This window comes from Ambystoma mexicanum, chromosome 4q, assembly GCF_040938575.1.
Source record: "Ambystoma mexicanum isolate Mex_15411 chromosome 4q, UKY_AmexF1_1, whole genome shotgun sequence".
NCBI classification, from domain to species: Eukaryota; Metazoa; Chordata; class Amphibia; order Caudata; family Ambystomatidae; genus Ambystoma; species Ambystoma mexicanum.
The window spans coordinates 86,616,894-86,631,430 of NC_090928.1; the positions used below are offsets into that span (position 1 = coordinate 86,616,894).

Genomic DNA, 14,537 nt, shown 5'->3' on the forward strand with positions numbered 1-14,537 from the left:
TTCAGCATTCTGGCTTGATGGTTGATGTTTTCTGAACTACATATTCCAGAGTCCTTAGCGCTGCCAAGGCCTATTTGTTTTCTTTCAAGCACGTCAGACGTGGTGAGTCAGTAAGGCGCAGCCTGTCTGGTGCTGGTCTTTTATTGTCGGCTGCATCAGCCTGTGCAGCTACATTTCAGGCTTTTATTTCTTTGCTTACCTGGTTTTCATTATTGTTTCTCCCTTTTCACAGTGTCTTATTATTATTACTGTTCACTGTTAACTTTGGACTGCCACACCTCTTCCTACAGTGCACCGTGAGGCTATATTGAAGAAGTATTTACTTATGCCTCCTACTTTTATGTGAAATTCTTGTGATAAAATCAATGTGCCTTCCTTTGAAATAATAGATAGATAATGACCTAGACAAAACTATTTAGAATGATATACCCCCGCTTATAAAGGAGGAATCGCTGTACTCAGAGTACCAAAGTATCATTTCAGTTGATGATATAGATATTATGCCTTTTTCATACTTCCCATATTACTGAAGTTGTCTTCAAAGGACCCATGGTTGTATGTCCTGTATCTAACCCTCTTGTTGTTCATAATGCCACCTTATTGCTCATTAATATTTTAGATTCATCTACTCCCTTACCTTTAGCAGCCACTGATTCTCTCCACACTACTAACCTTTCTGAACTGAAATGCCTATACTTGAACATTTGTGCGCTGCCCAACCATGCCTTTGACATATCCAATTTCATCTTAGAGGAGAATATGGATATAATCTTCCTTACTGAGACTTGGCTCACTGATAACTCTGGCCCTGACTTATCATTAGCTGTGCCAGATAGTTATCTGATTCCTTTAGATCTAAATCAAAAGGAGCCTGGCAGTCTCTCTACCAGCATGAACACAGCCCATTGACCTGTTCTTGGGTGGATGGCCCCATGGGAGAGTCTCAAACAAGACTTTAGCTCAATGTCCCTTTCACAGAGGTCAAATATCCCTGCACATCAGTCTTTGTCCTGCCCAGCAGCAGTCCAGCACCGAAATGCTAGGCAATTCTTCTCTGAACAAGAGTACCAACAGTAACCCCATACACGTGTTTCGGCCTTGTAGGGCATCATCAGTGAGGTGGATCTGTGCCTGTCTGAGAACAGTGAGCAAGGGGTCCACGTCTGGATTCCCCTGCAAGACTTGGATGAGACTCTCCCAGGGGCCATCCACCCAACAACAGGTCAATGGGCTGTGTTTGTGCTGGTAGAGAGACTCCCAGAACCCCCTTTATTTTTAGATCTACAATGAAGTTTTATTCTGCGGCTATAGAGGAGTTGTAGAATTTTGAGGTATTCTGGTTAAATTGGCCAACACACCAGTTAGAATTCTATTTTGTTATATAGACCACCACAGAATATGACACATTTGTATAGAATATGTTCCTGTCATCTCTTAGAATTGTTATTCTTGGTGATTTGAATATGTGGTATAGTGATTCTCAGGAACATATGGCCACAGTCATGTCTCAAATCTTCATTAATCATGGATTCTTGCAATTACCCCCAAACATAATGGGGCCACACTTTGGATTGGCTATGTACTCATGATGTGATGATAGGTAATTTAAAAGTGGCAGAACGCCCATGCTCAGACCATTTGTTCATCTTTTTTACTCTTTCAATACCTACACTCTCTTCTTGTGTGTACCTTAAGAGAGATATAACTCTAGATGTCCTACTGAAGCGGTTGACAATATTGCTCCAGCCAAGGCATGGAAAGTGACTATTATTTCAGCACAACATCAGACTTGGTTGACTCAAGAACTCACATCTCTTTGGTCCACAATTACCAAAATGTATAGATATTGGAAGAAGCCTCACTTGGCTGGCAACAAAGCTAAGTATAGCGCAGCATCATCTGTGCATAAGAAGGCAGTTTCGGCTGCTAAAAGGAAATGTCTTGCTTGTCGGATCAATGATGTGTCATCCAATACCAGGGAACCTTTTATGATCCTAAAGGAACTGGAAGAACTGGACATCTCTCCTGCAGTAACTGTTATGAAGGATAAAGAGTTGTGCACTAATATTCAAATGGCCAGGTTTGAGAAGGTTGACAACCTCAGACTTCTAGTATACGATAAAGCCCCTGCTCTTCCTCCTATGGAGATCTGTCCTTCTCCCTCTGTTAGTATAACTCTTTGAGTTTAGAGAGGTGTCTGAGGAAGATATTATGGAAGTTCTGCATGGCCTTAATTCTACATGTTGTCCCAATGATCCATGCCCTTCTGGCATCGTTAAGAAATGTTAATTCTCTCTTGCTGCGGCTATTGCTACCATTGTCAATGTATCAGTTGGTTCAGCTCAGGTCCCGATATATTTTTTAAAAAGCATGGATAATTCCTTTAATCAAGAAATCCACTTTGGACCCTAATGTACCTTCTAACTATAGACCCATAACCAATGTTCCCTTTCTTTGGAAAATATTGAACTGAGCAGCTTATTGTCAAATTCAAGCCCATTTGGATGCGCATAATGTGCTTGCGTCTGAACAATATGATTTTCGTGCTTTTCATAGCACTGAGTCAGACTTACTAGATTAAAAGCCAATCAGCTCACTAATACAGGTAAGGCGTGTATCTCCCTTTTGCTCTTACTAGATCTATCGTTCGCCTTTGATTTGGTGATTCTTTAAGAGAGTTTGAGGTGGGGCCTTTTTATCAGATTCTGCTGCTTTTTGAATTTTATCTTTTTTATCAGAGAGAGAGAGAGAGAGGCTAGAGCATTTTATAGTAATGTAGCAGCCAATCCTGTTTCCATATCATGTGGTGTATCTCAAGGATCATGTCTCTCATCCACTCTTTTTATTATATTTTTAAAGCCCTTGTTTGTTTTACTTGATAAGGCTGGTGTCCAGTTCACGAATTATGCTGATGACACACAAGTGATGTTCAAATTGTCTGGTTTATATGATGAAGATGTTTTAAGGATTAATGTTGTTTTTAATATCATACAGAGTTGGATGGCCCATAATGTCCTCAGTCCAAATGAGGCAAAGACTGAACTGCTGTTGATTGGTTCTCAATCTAGGCTCAGCAGTCTCTCTGCGGCATGTCAAAAAAAGTATTAACACTGTCTGCAAGAATGAGGTTCATCTGCTTATCATCTTAGACGTTTGAGCAAGATTTGTTCACTCAATTCTGCTGAAAACTGTGTTACACTGGCTACAGCCATAATTGGGGCAAGAATAGGCTACTGTGATCGTCCTCTGGTAGGTATCTCACAATGCAATCTCTCCAGGCTACAAATGCCCAATTGCATTTTTCTTTTTTGTGCTTGGAACCCAGGAACTGTGATGAAATCCTGAAATTGCTAATTTTATTTTTACAGTTCTGAATCCATGTTCCTGAGGCCTGCTATTTTCTGGATATGGCAAACACAATTTTTTCTTTACATGTGGCACCTTTCTGACTTCCCTGTGCATTTTCCTGCATGTATTTACATATTGATCAGGCAGCTGAAAAATACACAATTTACATGTATGTTTTTAAAGCATGAAATCAGGCCTTTTAGCACATTCACAAGTACAAAATTCCAGTTGCAATGGGTATGGTTCTTGGAATTTCCTTAGCATGTTCTTTTAATTTTTTTAATTGTGTTTTAGCCATACTAGTAAACAAAGAAACAGAGTTATGACTTTTAACACATCAAAAACTAAAGGAACTCATAAATCATATGCAAACATAAAAAGACACTTAGCACAGGAAATCAATAGCAATTAGAAGATCATATTACATACTAAAAAATTCTCATTATAGTAGCAACCATAAAAATATATGAATACTCAAAAGAAAACAGCATATTAATAATAAATAAATGAGGTACTCTAAAAAAGAAAGAACATAGCATCTTTAACAGATAAAAGATAAAGAGGAAGTGATACAATAGAAGAAAAAAAAAGAAAAACAGCAAAACATTCACAGGAAGAGAAGAAAAGAAAATGGAGAGCAAGAGTTATCAGTTAACCAGACCTTGAGAAAAAGGGCAGCAGAAACAGTCTAATCCACCGAAAAAACAAAAAGCAATATTGGGTATAAGAAAACTTCCTCAGATCACTATGCCCTCAAACCATACCAGAGGTTTCCCTCTTCACACCAAATTCAATCTTTCAAGAGCCTGACTACTTCAGTGGTCAAAAAGTTTTCATTGCCTGCTGATAGTCTGTCCCAAAAGCAGAGTTCAGCCAACCTACATCTCGAACAAATCTCGGGAATCTTGACACCCTCAACTCCCAAGTTCCAGGACATTTCGACAATAGATGATAGAACAACTGCCTCTCTTTGTTGACACATTTGTCACAGATGTCAGTAGGATATTCATCTATATGTCTAATGGATAGGATTTCTAGGGTTGTAAGCAGACTTAATATGAATCTCAGGAATTCCCATCTTACACATGGATCAGATGATTTACTAAAATAAGGATGCAAAAATGACCTCGGCTTATCCGTTCGCATAAGAGACGATGATAACTTGGCCAATCTCATTTTATTAATTGTCCCTATCCAGTCCATTTGTTTTATTCATTCTTTAACTTTGCTGGGATTTTGGACAAGAAGATCAGTAGTACAATCTGAGTTGGCCAGGATTGCATTACATTTAGAGCTAAGATTAATGAGGAACATATTATCGGCTCTTCACATTCCCTTAGCATCAACCAGCCAGCCTCTGAATTCTACGAAATGCTTGCAATTTGGCTCTCAGGTGTGCATGGAGTTATTTGCACCTTACATTTTACAAGGACACCCTATTTATCATGGCAGAGAGCAAGATGTGCAATAAAACAGGAAGCACACTTTTGCAACTGGTGCCTCTGTCACTCTTTCACAAAAACATTCTGTTGTTAGTCCACTTTAAAAATACTATATGCATTGCATTTTCTTCTACAGGCTCACATCTAGGCTCAGTCTGCCTCAGAGTACACCTGGGGGCGGTGTAAGGCCTACTGGGCCTACCTCTCAGAACTACGGTAAGTCCTTGATGCTATGATGTTGGATTGAGTGAGTGATTAGTCTTGCAGGCAGGTACCTACGGCGCTACTCTCCTAGGTGCCCCGGTGTCCTTTCACGTTGAGCATCACTGGTTATTATCCTCCCCTTTACATGGCTTGGCTACACCTGTGAGTGGAATATGCACAGTGAAGATACTTTCACAGAGTGAACCCTAACTTCTTGTCCAACTGCTGGTGCCCACCATCACATCCTGGCCTGGAGCAGACATTTCATTGACACTGTTTTATGGAGCCAGTCCTGGTCCAAAATGTATCTGCTGTCTTTCGTTGTTTCAAATTGATGCAACTGACCATCAATGATATGCACTTTTGGATTTGTGAATGCTTGCTGAATCGCTCTGCTAGGGCACACGTCTGCGCCTTTTCCCAAGGCCATCTACTTTAGTGCTGAAGGTACAGACCTTTTCTCTGCTTTTTAAAGTTACCTTTTTTGAGCTGGCATAAAGAGTGGTCTCTGGTTCTTATTTTGAGGCTGCTTTGCTTTGTTCATGGACACTTCTAGGTATCTTGCCCTCTCTACTCGCCCCATTTGTGTTTCTCCCCTCTGTTTTCATTTTTCGCGCTGAAACCTGCCCTATTATCTCTGAACTATTTGAACTATTTCTGAGGTTCCCCCTTTTGTGTTTCATAATTGTCTGGACAGAGCACACACTTTCTTGGACCAGTCCCAGGGGCAGGCAAACAAGCACACATTGATCATTTTGCTGAACAAATACTAAATGTTCTACAGTGGAGCTGATTAGGTCAGAAGCAACTATATCATCTGGACAGGTTGCCTTTTTCTCTCAAGTCGAATAACTAAAGCAGGCGTTGTTAAGCATGCTGAAGGGGATTGCCATTTTTAACACTTCACTGGAAATGGAGAGTGGGCGAATAACAGAAGCTGAAAATAGAATTGGCTTGAGTGAGGGCAACATTGTATCACTCCCCTATACTGTGACGGCTATGCTGAAGGATCTTCACGACACTAAACATAAATGCAAGGACTTGAACTCCAGATCAGGGCAAAACAACCTGCAAATCCTTGTGATTCCTGAAAGTGCACACAAAGGTAAAATGGCGCTGTTTGGGAAAGGTCCTTTAAAGAAGACCATGCATAAGTGCTTATTTTAAGCACTATATACTGTTGAGCATCACACCCAGATCATCAAATGTAAGTCTCGAAACACTCAGGCAGGTGTTGCCCTTCTTATCCTAAAACTAATTTCTTCTGGCATTGTCAGAGACCTGACCCTGTCAAGATGAGGTGTGAGAGTTGCAAGGGCCCCAGTCCCTGTCATTCCCGTCTCCCCGTGCCTGTATGTTTGAAAGAAGTACCATGATCAATCACCCAATGGCTGCACAGCACAATTCCGGACAGTATCTTTCTCTTTCTCTGATAGGGCCTACAATATCAGCGACTTCAACAATGGGTTGGCCAACCAGCAAGGAAAGAGATATAGCGCTGAGTTAACGGGATCGTGAACAAAGCGCGTAACACTATGTGATCTACATCTGCATAAACATCAATGTGAGTCAGAGTGCAGAGCGGTTCTGCTGAATCCACCCGCTCATAGACAGCAAAGCACAGCAGCACAATGCCACACGGAGCACCCAGCGGGGTTCACACGTTCAAAGACATTATAATCATCTGCGTGGGGGCTGCAGAGCAGCAACCTCTGCAAGCTGGTCTCCTTTGCCAGCAGGGAAGCCCTCAGCTAAACTGGGACATTGAATGTTATGGCCACCATTGCCAGAGACCAGCAAACCTGCGCATGAAAGGAGGGGTTTAAGACCTCTTTCAAATGTTTATTTGATGGCAACAACTCCCAGGAGAAGAGAACGGTGAGTGGTTGGCCTGGCTAAGCAGCAAAGGGAGAGAGACATAAATAGCGGGCGAAGAGGAAGGGTAAAAGGGAGGAAAGACAGCAGGAAGGTGTGGTTTATTCAGGTGAGGTCCAGGAAGGGAAAAAAGGACCAAGAGACCAGGAGGGTGCAAGGCATGGGAGTCGCCTTATGAATTCTCTGGCAGATGACTGTATCTACATTTAAGTGAAGTTCCACTGACTGTCTAGTTAATAATTACTGCGGATTGATTTCCCCAGGACATGCCTGACCCCCGAGCACCCACATACTCGGCACCCCAGGTGCAAGGTGAGGTATTGGTTGGTGGGAATGAGTGGGACTCAGTGTGCTGAAGGTGAGGAAGTGGCATTAATAGAGAGAAAGTGGGGAGTGAATGAAAAGGTGACTGGGGAAATTAAAGGAGAGTGATTGTGTGATAAGATGTGGGCAGAGTAGTGTGAGAGGGGAGTAGTAGTAGTGTGGAGAGGGGGACTTAGTAGTGTAGGAGTGGGGGAGAGAGAGTAGTCTGCGAGTACGATCAGAGGGTGGAGTTAGTTAGTAGAGAAGAAGAGAAAGAGGAACATTGCAGGGATAGAATAGGAAGTGTCGGAGGGAGTGAGGAAAGATGGTGAGTGGTGTAGAAGGGAGACAAGTAGGAAGGGGTAAGGGTAAGCGACAAAGAGACCTAGGGAGAAGGGCATAAGACCAAGTGCCTGGAATGTCTGGAAGGCACAAACCCTTTTGTTACATCACATTGGGGAACCTCTAACAGGGCCACATAGAATATTCCTTGAGGGAGACTAAGATAGATATGGTGTTTGTCTTTAGGCCATCGCCCATAGTGAGGCAGGTTCTTGGATAGTATGAAGTATGTACCAATGCTGTGAATGATCAGACCTCCCACCCAGGGCCTCTCTTCTACAATTCCCCGCTCAACTGTTGGGAGCATAGATAGTTGGACGTCTGACTTTTGGTCGCTCTCATTGGGTCCTCTACCAGAACCAGTTGAGGTGGTTTGTAATCTGGGCGTTAAAATATCTGCCTTGCTAAGTATGGATAATCAGATAAACTCTGTCTTTGGACTTGGTTTCCTTCAGCTTAAACAACTGAAGAAAGTTCTCCCTTTTATCCCTAGGGAATTTCACGCCCAAGTGGTTGCAGCCTATTTTAATGGTAGCATTGACTACTGCAATGCCATTTATCTATCTCCACCTATATATCTCACTCACCGTCTGCAAGTCTTACAAAACGCCCCAGTCCGATTAGTTAAAGGCAACCCTTTCGGATAGCGTGTCTCTAAGGCTTGTCAATCTGTACAATGGCTGCCTGTTAAATCCTGAGTTAAGTTCAAAGCTTCATGTATAATCCGCTGAGCTATGAACGAGAAAGGCTGCCTGGCGTTTCAGAAGAAATTGCAGCGCTATAGCCGCAGCCGCCCTCTCAGGTCTACCGATGCAGCACTCCCATGCGTCTCTAGGTATCGCAAGGAGCGAGTCGGCAGCAGAGCTTTCTCTGTTGCAAGGCCTAGACTCTGGAATGTGCTGCCGCTCACACTATGGCGTATAACGGATTTGGATTTTTTTTAAATGAAAATTAAAAACCCACTTTTTTATGTAATTTTTCCGCTTAGTTTTCTGGTATCTTTTTACTGCACCATGATGCCTTAGGTGACAGTGCGCAATATAAGTATTTGATTGATTGATTTATTGATTGAGGTGTGGTTGTGGTCTTGGTAGGGGTGTGGTTGTGGTCTTGGTAGAGGTGCCCCTTTGGCTATATCTCGGTAGCTGTACTTTTCAGGTAAGGTCACTGCCAGGAGACATCCTAAGTCCCCCTAGTGTGAGCTGGCTTCTATAGTAAAATTAAATGTGCAGCACTGGCCCCGAATCAGGGTGGGGAGATAGGGTGAATAGGGGAAAGACATACTGGAGCAGGCTGCCGCATTTACCTATTGTTGAAAAGAGATATAGGGACAAGGTTGTCTAATGATTTTTGGCATTTCTGCTTGAAATGGAAGCAATTATGAAAGGTCTTTCAAGCTTGGTCAATAAAAATGATGCAACTATCACATGCATAGTAAATAGATTATCAATGTTTCTAGTGGGATGTCTACATTACGTGCAAAATGTGCCAATTTAAGATACAATGTTCATCCATGAAATGGTTACAGTACTGGCACTATTTTGCTGGCCTACCTGTTTAATGGCAACAAAAGCCAATGGGCCTCATTACAAGTATGCTGGTAAGGCAACAACGGCGCCGGTATCGCTACCGGCACTGTTGCTACCGTACCGCCATACTAGGAGTTCTGCTTGCGGGTGCCCTTGCAGTCACCAGGTCTGACCTGGTGGCCATACCGGCACCCGTGAGCAGAACATGATGGTAGCACCGGTACAGTTATTGACCCCATTCCGCCCTCCGCATTCCTCAATGGAATGGGGATGTACTGGGCCCGGCACCCGCGAAAGGGCAATAACCGGGTCCGGATGGGCTGGAAATAGCCCAGTAATTGCCCATTCACGGGTGCTGGGCCCGGATGCGAGTTTGGAGGTAGCCTTGCTGGTAAAACCGGCAAGCTACCTCCAACCTCGTAATGAGGCCCATTGTGTTTTTAACTTTTTCTGAAGAGAAGTGGTCTCGTGACATTGCACCAGATGAAATGTCAACCATATATATTTGAATCTGAGGTAAGTCGGCAAGATAACATCCCACCCCGATCATGCAAGGCTGCCTCAAAATCGCGTGCTAAGCTATACTAGTCGGCGATGGTCCCGCCTATTTGCAGATGTCCTTCGTAAACATGACATCTTTGCTCCACATCTCCAGTGACACACTATAATGTTATCTGGTGCAGCATATTGCGTGGCTGCTCATGTCAATATTGCTTCTGCTGTAATTCTGCCACTTGTGACTCTAGGTGTGGGCCAGCACATGCATGTCACAGGGCCACAGGACTGATTCTTGCTTTTTCGCTTTTATAACATTAGGTCCAGGTCTCCCTCCCAGGACACTGGCAAACCTCTGTGTTCAATCCACCTCACGATCAGGTAGTAGCTTTTACTTCAGTCATACAGAAAGTGCTCAAAGCAGTTTTCGCACAAAGATCCTTTGTGTGTGTAAATTATAAGTTATGTTCCTAGGTAACACGATTATTTGCCAAGTGACACAACCATTGATTTAAACTCTTGAGTCAGGGGAGAGGTGATTATTCTTTGAATCAATTTAATCTATTTTAAGTCGATAATGATTTTTCAGAAAGATGATATATGGGTGGCATGTTCAATTTGTCATGCTAATAACAGCCCGCAATTTCTGGGAAAGATGAGGAGCTGAAAGCGAGGGAACTGGAGGAAGATTGCTCAGGGAGTGCCTCACCTTCACTACCTCGGCACTCAGCTCTTCCTTTTCTTCTTCCGAAAGGATGGGGATGTCGACGTCAGTGGCCATCTCTTCGTCTGCTTCCTGCAACGGCTGGGTCTCCAGCAGGTCTGAGGAGAGAGAAAAAGGGCGTAATTAGAAGCAACTTAAAGGTATTATTGTACAAGTGGATGGATTAAAAACCCATCTACATTTCTTGCCATAAATCCCTCTGAGTGGCCGCATCCTCATCATTTCTCTGAGAGTGAATTGGAAAGAGCGGGGGTCTCTTTGCGGTTCTGCTAATCCCTTTCTGTGAAGAGTGACAGGAAGAATTATGTACTTTTCAATCCTGTTTTGACTAATGTACATGTTCTGTCACCCTGTCATTTATTTTGTTAATTTGTCCGAGCAACGATATTGGCATAACACGTGTGATGGACGGGGCCTTTGATCACACCCATTCTTTCAAAGAAGTGTCAGTGGAAAAAAAAAACGTTGGAACTGACAGAAGTAATTGTAAAATTAGAAATGTTTGCCATAATGTATTTTTAAGTACATGTCACGTGATGTACAGCAATTCTTCACTTTGGGCACATTGAAATATGAAGAGCATATTATATTTCAATGTGCGTGTAAATAGAAATTGCAAAATAAATGTTTATGTTTAAGAATTATAAAGCAGCCAGGTACCCGAGGGCTTAAGGGCGCTGATCATAAAACAAAACTGAACTAACATGTGAAACATAAAAATGGCAGAGCGATCATAGCAGTGAAATGAGGAGAGAGCCGTATCCTTAAAGGAGGGATCACAGTCTAGGAGAAGAGAGCAGTTTTCAGCCCTTTCTTAAAGACCTCAGTAGATGCAATTACCCTCAATGAGGGAGAAAGAATTCCATGCCTGGGGCACTGAAGAAGCAAAGGCAGCATCCCTGGCATTCTTGGTCTTGAGACGAGGAACGCTGAGAATATTCGATTGATCAGATCTGAGGATTCTGATGTTTTTCTTGGGGATCATAACTTCTTTAAGATAGGCGGGCATAGATCCGTGTACACATTTATGTGTAATGATTAATAGCCTGAAGGAAACCCTGGCCTGAATAGGGAGCCAAGGCAGACTTCTGGGAGCTTCCGACACATGGTCTCTTCTTGCAAGACATTTAACAACTCTAACAGCTCCATTCTGTAAGACCTGAAGACGATGAAAATCTAATAGGAGCAAACCCACCAGAAGGCTGCAACAACAATCTATTTTAGAGCCAATAATGGCCCTTGCCAGAGTTTCTGAATTTTTTTCAGATACAAATGATCTAAGACAACGAAACAATTTAATAAAATAGGATGCTGAGGAAATTAAACTGTTAAAGGGGTTAAATAATGTCACATCTGCAAAAAACAATGTATCCAATGCATGATAAGTAATACTTATGCAGAACAATGCACCCAACTGGACACTCTAAGGATATTATGGATACCAGATCAGTTCTGTGGCATAAAAACATGAAGCTGCAGAGTAGTACTTTATTGACATGCTTAATTCACAGGTTATAATATCCTTGCAATACATGGAGCCCTGCAATATCTGTATAAAGGCATGTATATACTCTTCCAATCGTACACTGGTGATAATATAGGGGAAAAGTATCCCATACTTTAAATTTTAATGATATTGCAAGTCACAGAGGAGTTGCCTCGACCAGACTGATGAACTAGGCTGAGGGCCGAATTCCTTTCTGAGGTGACAGGCAATGCCGGTATAACGTATAATAGGGGTTAATTAATTCCTGATAATATGTGGTCACATCATCATCCCCTTAAATTTGATCAAGTGCTTGCTCTAGTACAAAATGTCTTCCATTTGTTACAATGTGGAATAAACGCAAAATCTGTTTTGGTTTGTCAAAAAAACAATGATGCACAAGTTGTTGAAAGCTGCTTAGCAAAAATGAGTTTAATATTCTGTACTGTGGTTTAGAATTAGTGAAAACACAGAGAACATTTCTGCTTTTCTCTGCTAAATCCACATGTCCAAATAAACATGTTACCATAAATGTACCCTTATTCATCAAGTGACTGTCATTGCTTTAATTAGGCACTTTAGTGGCATTTGCAATTCTGGTGAGAGAGCTGCCTTTCACAGTCTGCTGACTCTGACGGCAAGCATTGTGACGTCATGACTCAAGTGTGATGTATAGAGCCTTATATTCTGAGGGAGGGATCATTATCATGAGATAATGACCGACCACCAAGTTATAAATTGGGGAAAGGTCATTATCCCGAGCGATAATAACCCCTCCCGAGATTTATAAGGCTATTAGCACACAGTGCTAGTAGTAATACATGTTTTGGCGTTTTGGTGGGGAAGTAAAACATTTTACTTTAATATTGAGTAAATCAAATAGTCTGAGTTAGTAAATTAAACGTGGTTGTATTTTTTAGCTTTTAAAAAGCATTGTATCTTTCATAAGTTAAGCATTTCAATTAAAACCTGGTTAAACTGGAACATGTGTTGCATGAGCATGTATTAGTTGTCATGTACAAGTAAACGGTTTCTCTATAAGAAAGGGAAAGCATGTTCCAATTCTTTGGCTTTCTCTTCTGTGTGTTAAATAGCATGTTGCAGCAGAAATTGGCCCTCCCAGAGAGTCTTGTTGAAAAAGATCTTGCCTCGAAATGTCATTGTTGTTTCCCTGTCTGCTTCTGAAGACAGATTGTTCAGAATGCAGTCAATAACAGTAGTTATTGACTGCACTCTGAACATTCTGATTTGCTGAGTGGAGGTCAATAACGTTCTCCATGTGCTAAAGATTAACACACAGTAGGTGATGTGTGATAGCCTTCCTGGTAATCAGTGAGCTAAGAATGTGGGCTTTACCTCTTACTATTGCCAGTACTCGGGTCCTCTAATGTGCAGAGTATAACCTGTTTCTCTGCCAGTGTTCGGCCTCAGATTGTCCTGGTCCCCTGCCACACTTCCCCTTCAGCCCTCAGCACACTTCACTTCTAACTCACCACATCCCCAGTCTCCCATTGCCCAATCATTTACCTCAGTTTCACATCTCCTGAACGCCACCCTCGCCCACTTTACCCTCTGCACTGCCTCCTTTCTCTGTTGATGATGGCCACCATAGAAAGGGAGAGTGGACTAGGAGTAGTTTCCTTCTCTATTTTCAACATTGGGCATTTTATTTTGTAGTTTTTGTTTAACATGGTAAAGGCCACTGTAAAACTACAAAAAGGATGTTCACACTCTGGAAAGCATGTTAGCTGTCCATAGCGATACCTCCCTTTGCAGGGTTTGGAGGGCATTACTGTCTGGTAATGGCAAAAATAGAAGGGGTACCTGTTTTAACGTCCCTAGTTCTACAGGTCAATCAATCAGAAAATACAAAAGAACTCGAACTTGTAGACAAAGGTAAGGATGACGGAATGCACAGGTGATTTTTAACTTGGTTTCAATTCCCCAAGATTTCACTATTTTATTCAAACAAAAAATGATATGTCTAAAAACATATTAAACATTTCCTACATCAGAAGGAAAAACGGTGGATACACACTTTAGACACAGTGAAACGAGGTTTGAATTTATCCGTGGAATGGAACCATCTGATTGCAAATATGTAAAATATCTCTTTTGCTGCACCAGACAGGAAATAAAAGAGCGAGGGGCTCTGTCTAGCACTCCCTATGTTGGTGTAATACTGAATGCTCGCTTACTAAAATACGCCTATAGCAGATGCTGAGTAAAGCATGCCGCATTTCAGTGCATTTTATATACTTTATATGTTTGTAGTTGAAATGTATATATATATTTGTTTGAATACAGATCTAAATAAAATGCATATCACAAGTGGAAGGCCTGTGTCTATAGCATGATGGCTGAATGTAATAATTGATTGATCATATCCGGCAATAGACATCCGAACAGTCCGTTTTCTATCTCTATGGCCAACATAGAGGTATTGTAATCTCGATCTTCGAGTTGTTTGGCGAATATTAATAATTATAACAGGAGCTGAAACACCATAGCGAGATGGTCTAAAAATAAAACAGATAAAAAAACGAAAAATAACGAGTTGATGTAGAGCCTGTGAAGTGAGGAAGTTCTCCCTCACGTACGCGAGTGCTTTTCTAGTCCTCTTTCTATACGTATGAACATGAAGAGCCGTATCAATGGTAACTCGCAACCCCGCTGGCTGCATTGCGAACGCTGCGGTGTACGCGGAAAGGAGAATTCACAGACGGCGAGAATCAGGTAAGTTGGAACACACATGTCAGCCACTGGACATGATTGCTTGAATAGTGCAG

General features: G+C 42.0%; 1 protein-coding gene across 6 annotated transcripts in view; it reads right to left on the reverse strand.

Annotated features, from left to right (window-relative positions):
• Nucleotides 1-14,537, reverse strand: part of TPD52L1 (TPD52 like 1) — a 1,079,922-nt gene that overhangs the window by 629,936 nt on the left and 435,449 nt on the right. For all 6 annotated transcript variants that reach the window (XM_069607517.1, XM_069607515.1, XM_069607519.1 and 3 more), the window contains exon 2: nucleotides 10,248-10,360. In XM_069607517.1, the coding sequence (XP_069463618.1) occupies nucleotides 10,248-10,360 (113 nt within the window). The remainder of the gene's footprint in view (nucleotides 1-10,247; nucleotides 10,361-14,537) is intronic.